At 43.5% G+C, this 7709-nt stretch overlaps 1 protein-coding gene across 1 annotated transcript; it reads right to left on the reverse strand.

Moving 5' to 3' along the window:
• Positions 1 to 1425: 1425 nt before the first annotated feature.
• Positions 1426 to 7351, reverse strand: LOC147903525 (uncharacterized). The gene is made up of 2 exons (XM_087372960.1): positions 7171 to 7351; positions 1426 to 1864 (listed from the first exon to the last, which is right to left on the reverse strand). Exons 1-2 carry the CDS (start codon positions 7253 to 7255, stop codon positions 1593 to 1595), a joined length of 357 nt encoding a protein of 118 aa, XP_087229086.1. The 5' UTR covers positions 7256 to 7351; the 3' UTR covers positions 1426 to 1592.
• Positions 7352 to 7709: the final 358 nt, after the last annotated feature.

Here is a 7709-nt window from a genome sequence, read left to right on the forward strand (position 1 = left end):
TAGTCTTTAAGTTGCCTTTGTTGTGTGGATACCATCTACGTGACCTCTTCAATGCATGTGGATGTTGTAGATTCTTGTAATTGGTTTTTTTCTTTCTCCAACACTTGTTGGAGTTGGAGTTCCTTGATTTCCTACCTCAACCTCTGTATCTTGCCTTGTTCCTAGCAATTTGAGATTAGCATCACCCACTATTCTTGTTCAAGCATCACCTACTGACTCAATGCTTTATCCAAGGATCAAGTATGTGTTTTGGTTTGGCTCTGAGCTTTCTTGCATTTCACGATCTAATTCTTGTCAAATTTGATCAATTGATGGTTGACCACGTGTTGCTATCAGTGCTATTGTCACCTAAAAGTATTAATCTTTTTCATGTCACCCAAGGGTCTTAATCTTTTGCAAACTCTTTGGAAGTTCCTTTGCATTGTAAGTCACTTTGGAAAAGTGTTGGGCCTCATTTCTCCACCTGTGAGGGAGCCTCTCTTTGCTCTTTTTTTCTGAGATGAGCAACTATACTAGATAAGATGTCAATTCAATCTACTGGTTTCTTAAGGCAAGAAGGACATGGGTAGGTTCAGACACCTATTTAAAAACTTTCCACTGACTGAAAGAGATTGCTAAAAAGGATACAGCATTCATTGATAGCTTAGAAATCGGTTATTTCATCAACCAATGAAGATGTAGCCTCACAAAGCTATTGCTATTGAGTCTAGAAACTCCACCAGAGGAACACGGTACTTTTGTTAGAACCGTATTAAGGAAAAGAGAATAAAACGTCTCTCCAGACTGCTTCTTTATTGTCCAAATGGCTGAAATATCTTGGAGGCAAACATCTTAGTTTTAGGTTGGAATTTCTTTCAATAGCAAACGGGAAGGTTTGCATACCTGCTTCAAAAGAAAGGATATGCTTTCCATTGAGAAATGAGACTTCCTCACGAGATGGAGAGGTATCCTTGCACAGCAGGCTGAAGGTATACCTTCCAGCGGCAAAGAATAAATCGGTTCAATTTCATCAATGGATGGACGTGTAGCCTCACATAACAAGCTACACCTGTGGGCAGGTGCACTTCAATATGTTCACAGCTTTTGAGAATTCATTACGCTAAAAGCCTTGTGTAAATGCTTGGATCACAAACCTCCCTACTTGCTGTGTGTTAGCTCTAGCATCTCTACATATGTGACCAACAGGAGTTTACTCCCGGTACGTTTTAAGCATATGATAGACCCGCACAAAAGCAAAGACCCATAAAAAGTTGCAATATTAAGAACAAAAAGCTCTCTCTCTCTCTCTCTCTCTCTCTCTCTCTCCACACACACACACACACAGAGTCATTAGTCCCCAAGTCTCATACTCAACGTGCATACTCATTCTGGCCATTATACCAACCTACAGCCACCCGTGACCTCCACAACACACGCACAATTCAATTCAAGACAATTTTTCTAAAACCAAAAAAAACTTCTGAGGCCATACATCAGTTCATAATAGAGGAAGCATCAAGGTTGGCTGGAACTTGCAAGCCTTCATTGCAAAACTAGTGTGGCACTTTTTCATGGAAAAAAGATTTTCAAGGGATGCCAAACCTTGATGCATCTCACAATCTTTCCGCTAATCTGCTGAGAGAATCAGCCAGTTTGCTGAGTACTCCAACCAGGTTGTCACTGATGCACTTCCTTTGAATCCTATCTAGCTCACTGTTACGGTTGTAAGCATCAATCTGAGCCTGAGCACTTTTCAACAAAGCATTTTCAAGTGCCTTTCCTGTACTTTCCAGGACAGAAGAAATTGTTGCATCTTCTGCCCGTGATTTTTTCCTCCGGCCAAGAACTTCATCAACCTGATCCACTAGATCTTCACGAAACCCACCTGCCAATCAGACATACAGAACATAAACCACAGATCCCATCTTCTCCTGCAAAGCATATTATGTTAGCAACAAGTATAATGGCGATGCATGGCTTTTCAGACCAAGGTGAGATCTTTAAAAGCCTTGCTATAAGAGAAGCATTAAAGCACACTTACAAACATTTTTGCACCACGACAAGTTAACCACCACACAAAAGGAGAAACCACATTTACAAAATCTTGATTAACAAGTTTAAAGTAGGTCAGATTCACATGTCGGTAAATATTCAAAATGAATAGCATACTGGCTACAAAAAAGTAAGTCCACCATGCACTTCACATCTAAAACAAAATTTTATTCTGTGAATCGATTGTGAATATTCTGAACAATGAGCAGCCAAAATGAACAATGAACACGTTTAGTGCTGATTGGGACTGTAGACTACTAATTGGCTCATTTATGATGGGACCTCTTTTGCAGGAATTTCCAATCAAACAGGTTCTCTTGTGTTCTGGACAGATGGCAGGAAAACAATCACTATCCATTTTATGGTGGCAATTCTGAGGATTTGTTGGACGAATACATCACCAACATGCTCCATCTTCCAGCAGAACAGTTACAACACTTCACAGTGTGTTTGGGCATGCTCAGGAACCAATTAGCACCAGAGCCCTAGCACAAGATGTCGAGCTCCACATCAGTGGGATGGCAGAGAAGAGGACATTCATTGTCATCCAGTTAGCCAGTAAACAGCATATTAGCATGACTTGCCGAACACAAATCGGTTGTCATTTGGTGAGACCGCACCATTACAGCACAATACAAACAGAAAGTCTCAGGTGCTTCAGATAGTGCTTGAACTAACCTGTAGAAAGCTAGTAGCCGGTCTATCGATGACACAGCACGAGCCAGTGAACTATTGGAAGTGCCACAAAATGGACCACAAAACGGATACAGCCCGTGGTAACAAAATACTAATTACAAGCCTCTCAGGGCATAATCATCGGAGTGTGGACAAACAGCCACGGTGGGGGGGAGTAATGCCACTGAAGACTCTGAGCAGAGTGCTGGAAGAACAGCTCTTGATGGTCCCAGCCGCGAAGGAATAATGTAGGTACTCTAAATAAATGGAGCTGCTTTATGCACTGCCTGGGAGCTACCCTCCCTAAGCTGATGTACTAATTGGTTTTCATGTTGTCCGATAGACTTCTTGGTCTTCCGTGGATGTTAATAGACTTTCTTTCTTTCTTTCTTTCAATTGGCAGTCCATCTTCTGCACCCAATAGTTAGTATCGGCACAGTTAGTGAGAGAATGATGTAGTCTTCTTGATGCATCTTGCCAGCTCAGTCAAAACTTTCTCGTATAATATTAAAGTTGCTTCTCTTTTATCCCTAGGAACTGTCAAATCTTCTGTCCAATAGCATCTCCTTGGCATTGTGTAAAATGCTCTCTTGAAATCAACAAAGGAGAGAATTTCCTTTTCCTTCCGCTCCCTCTATCACTGACTTCATGGTAACTCTTGAGTGCTTTGGCCAAAAGACTGCTTTTGATGGAGATCTCACATCATTATGATCTGCCCGTTTGCTTGATTTCTGCTCCAAAATACTTTACAGTCTTGCTTCTCCACTTGCTCAGACTATTGCTCCTCACTAGAGCCTCCTGCGTTGCCATACACAGCTGACTGTCTTACTCCAAATCTGATCAACTCCATGCACAGCATAGAACAGCTCTTCTCTGCTAATGTTTGTCTCAGTTACAACCAGCTTTTGTGCTGAGTATGACAGGCCTTCATGCTCAATTATGACACCAGCCTTTATGCTCAATCATGATCAGCCTTCATGCCCAGCCTTGACCAGCCTTTATACACATTCTTTGCAAAGTCCTTATGCACCATTTTCAGCCAGTCTTAAAGCTTATACCAGTCCCAATTCAAGTGAACACAGACACTTCACTTGCACTCTGTTTTGAGCTCTACGTTCCTCCTCCACAACAGGGAATCAGTCTTTTGGTTGAATAGCATGCATACAGTTTTGCTGAGTTGACTTCTCTGATTTCCACTGCAACAATTATTTTTAAAAGTATATGGAATTACTGTTACTGAGATTTGCAAACAATGAGCGCCGTGCAGCCACCTTCCCCCAGGATTGAAGAGCCAGATAAACTCCACCTAATTTGGTCATAAAGTCTAAAACATTGAGGAAGGCGAGCCTCAATATTTTGGTCTAGTATCTACTTTTATGGAATAAAGAATGCCTCCGTGAGAGAGAGAGAGAGAGAGAGAGAGAGAGAGAGATGTATTAACGTCCGTGGGCAGCCTCAAGGGCCTATGGGACAAAGTACACCAAAAAAGGAAAACTCATACAAGCCTCAATGGGCTGGAGCAAAGGGCGCGCTAGGGCCCTTGCTGAGTACTATATGCTGATCTAAAGAGCTCAATAGCTCGAGCAAAAATCAAATACAAACTGAAACAGACTGAGAGCTGGGACTTAAAAACCAAAGCCCGGCACCATGGTGGCTCGTCTGTGAGCAGTTAAAATATGTTGGATCTGTGGCTATCGGGTTGTCTCACGCTCTGGTGGTTGGGTGGGTAAAGGGAGAGGGGAGGGGGGGGGGAGGGTAATCAATCTTTGAACCCGTTGGGCTATGTTCAGAGTGACCCCTCGTCTCAGGTGTTCCCCCCTGAGGAGAGCTGTGATAGGCCAGACCTCAATGGAGTGTGCTCTAGTCGCTCTCCGCGAGTGGTCTCTGTATCTCTCTCTCAACACACCGTGTCGGCTCTCTCTGCTGATCTAGACTGCCTGAATATTAGTAAGCTGCTCCTCCTCCACCCCGCTGTGTCCTGAAGCTAACTCAAATGCATAGAAATATGTGACACGTCACTGTGATCGATCAGCCTTTGTATCATGTGCTCTGGTCACCTCCCGTTGCTCTCTAATCTGCCGTAGTGGTGTCTCCCTATGTCAGCACATCTCGCGTAGATAAAGCCCAATGTAGACCTGGTCAAGAAAGTGGATCAATCATGAGAGTGGGACCAAAGCCACTTCCATCCTAGTAGAGACAATGGTATCGTCCCCAAATCTCGTAGTAGCCTGGGCAGGCAGAAAGAAAATGCTCCTCTGTCTCAACCACTCCCAATGTGCAAAACATACAGGCACGCTGGTCCTTACATATAATTGTTGCTCTCCCCGCCTCAATCCTTAGCTGATGGGATGAAACCCACATCTGTCCAATGGCGACCCTCAGTGCAGCTGACTCCCTTGTGTATCTTGTCACTGTGGGCAGCCCTCTCCGGGCTCTCATGTGTCTTGATGTAGAAGATCGTATCTTTGTCAGTGTACGTCTCCAAGAACCCTCCCGGATCGACCAGAGTGTTCCACACTGCTATTTTCAGTCCAATGTGTGCACTCATCCCATGGGTTACCGTCATAACTCCCCATCTTCCTTCTCTTCCTCCTCCTTGTCTCCTCTATCTCGAATGATCACTTTATCATCCCTGTATGCAGCCCATTTTCTTGCTTCTCTTGCTGCCATTACTCGTACCATACCCTCCCTCTAGGTGCTCCTGCTGTAGGAGAGTGAGGTCTTCATCCAAGTAAATTCGGGTTCCTTTCAGGGCCACCCTCATGCTCATGAGGGTCTTCCTGTCCATAGCTGTCCACAGCTTCATCACTAGTGACCTTGTAGGTGCCTCGGGCTTGCCCACTCTCCAAGCTCTCACACGTAAGTTTCACTTCCATTTTAGTGAACAAGACATGTGCATCCGCCATAGGGGTGTCTTCCACTATGAAACCTCAAACCAAAATATTTAGAGCCTTGTTCCTCCTTTTATTTTCCTCCAAAGCATCTAAAATAATCTCTTTCCTAGGGACAATTGCGCCTTTCTTGACCACATCTTTCCATATAGGCAATGAGTTAATAATTTGGGAAAGTTTAAGAAGCAACTACACGCCCATTTCTTGCTCAAGTACTCTGATGATGGTGTTGGCGAGTTGGAAGAGGTGGTTTGATCCACACAAGCTATTTTGATTCTTCAAGGGAATTGGCTACTTGAGCATGTTGAGCTCATGTCATCACGTTAGCAAGTACCTACACCGAATTTATACTTGGTGTGGTGCTGCTGCATGTCTCTACTCCAAACAGTCCACTTGATACATACGGTTTGGAATTTTGTGCAGGTTTGACCTGCTTTAGAGGGCACTGCATAGTCTTTGCATAATGGCTAACATGCTCCAAGTTGTTTGCTGTACAGGCATTCAGCAATTTGGTAGTTTTCTCCACCTCCAAGGTTCAACAAGACCAATATACCGAGGACAATGTTACCCAAGATTGACCCATGAGACTTATAAGGTCACCGACTATACCCTAGAAAGGATAATAATTCAAATCCCATCTCATCAATGTGCTGGGCATTAGTCTTAATTGCCATGATCCCGGTTAGTGTGACAGATTCACTTGTCAATTACATAACATATAGTTTGGGCTACGACTAGCTTAAATAATTTTGGCTATGACTTGTCAAGCACATGACAGATAATTTGGGCTATGACTAGCTTAAATAAATTCTTTTCCCATAGTAATCAAGAGCTTAAATATTTAAAAATAAATTGTACCAAAAACGAAGAAAGAGGACAAATTTTAATTGACACCCATGTATCTGCCAAGGAGCGAATGGAGTCAAGTTCTCACATTTATAGAAACAGAGAAGCATCCATTCGTAAATCCTCTCAATCGGGATAGTCCAAATCCTCTCAATCCGCCGATACTCGGTTGTAAAAGAACACACTCTATCTCATTAATTAGGGCGCGCAGTACAATATAGAAACAACTAAGACTGTCTCAGCAAGCCTCAACATGGACGAAATGTGCGCACGCGCCACAAACACTCACGTGTGTAAAACTTGCCCAGCCCAAACTCACCATAACGAACAATGCAATTCCTATTCCCTCTTATAAGTGAAGCAGCAACCTTTTAATGTTAGAAAGTAGCAAACTAGTGTCTTGCAGCCGTGACGCAATCCCCTGAATGTCTCACCATTTCTCTCCTTCGACAAAAATGGGAGCGGTGATCGGCCTTCACACTTGGGGCCTCTAGTGTAACATCACTAATGTTGAATTCAAGGCGAGACCTAAACATTGCTCCTCAAAACACAAGAAGCAATTGCGGCTGGTTTTCCGAAGGCAAAACACAGCCGGTGGCAAGCGTGAGGCCTAAGCGTACGAACAGCATAATCATGGCAGAACCCTGTATTCGAGCGAACAAAGAATCCTACAACACAGATCGATCGTTCATATTAAGCAAGATGCGAGTAGAGCAAATTCTTATACCTTCGTCAGCGGCACTCGAGACAATTTTCAAATCGCAGTCTCGGGAATTGGAGTTGCTGAAGTAATACGCTTCGCTGGCCGCCATCTTGCGCCTGATTTCTAGTTAGTTTTTTTTTTTGTCCTGCAAACGAAAGCTTGCCATGCTTGTAATTTTAATCGCTTTAAAATACACATGTATTAACCATATGCTTTACATAATTGGCGCCTTGCTTGTAATTTAATCGCTTTAAAATACACCCAACATGTATCTTTATGTACCCCCAACGGACTTTGAACATCTACGTGAGTGCCAGTTGGCATTTGTGTGTGTGTTCAATCATCAGCTAGGGGCTCCCTGTGCCAAGCCCCTCGATAGAGCCTGGGTGAGGGTTGAGTGAAGGTGAGTCCCCCCCCCCCCCCCCCCCCCCCCAAAAAAAAAGTAACCATATGCTCTTTTTAAAAGTCTCTACTCTCTATGTGGGCGTCAAACCTGTATGGATAGAACACGCGAGTGAGTATATCTTAACAGATTTTTAAGTAGGGCCTGATTTGTTGACTGA

Source organism: Dipteris shenzhenensis, chromosome 3, assembly GCF_047967505.1.
Source record: "Dipteris shenzhenensis isolate YYH24624 ecotype China chromosome 3, Dip_SZ_1.0, whole genome shotgun sequence".
NCBI lineage: Eukaryota > Viridiplantae > Streptophyta > Polypodiopsida > Gleicheniales > Dipteridaceae > Dipteris > Dipteris shenzhenensis.

Bases quoted from the DNA above. Each gene is read 5' to 3' on its own strand.
- LOC147903525 (XM_087372960.1), bottom strand. From the start codon at position 7,255: ATGGCGGCCAGCGAAGCGTATTACTTCAGCAACTCCAATTCCCGAGAC. The intron at 1,865-7,170 runs GTATAAGAATTT...TCTGATTGGCAG, and splicing joins CTCGAGTGCCGCTGACGAAG to GTGGGTTTCGTGAAGATCTA.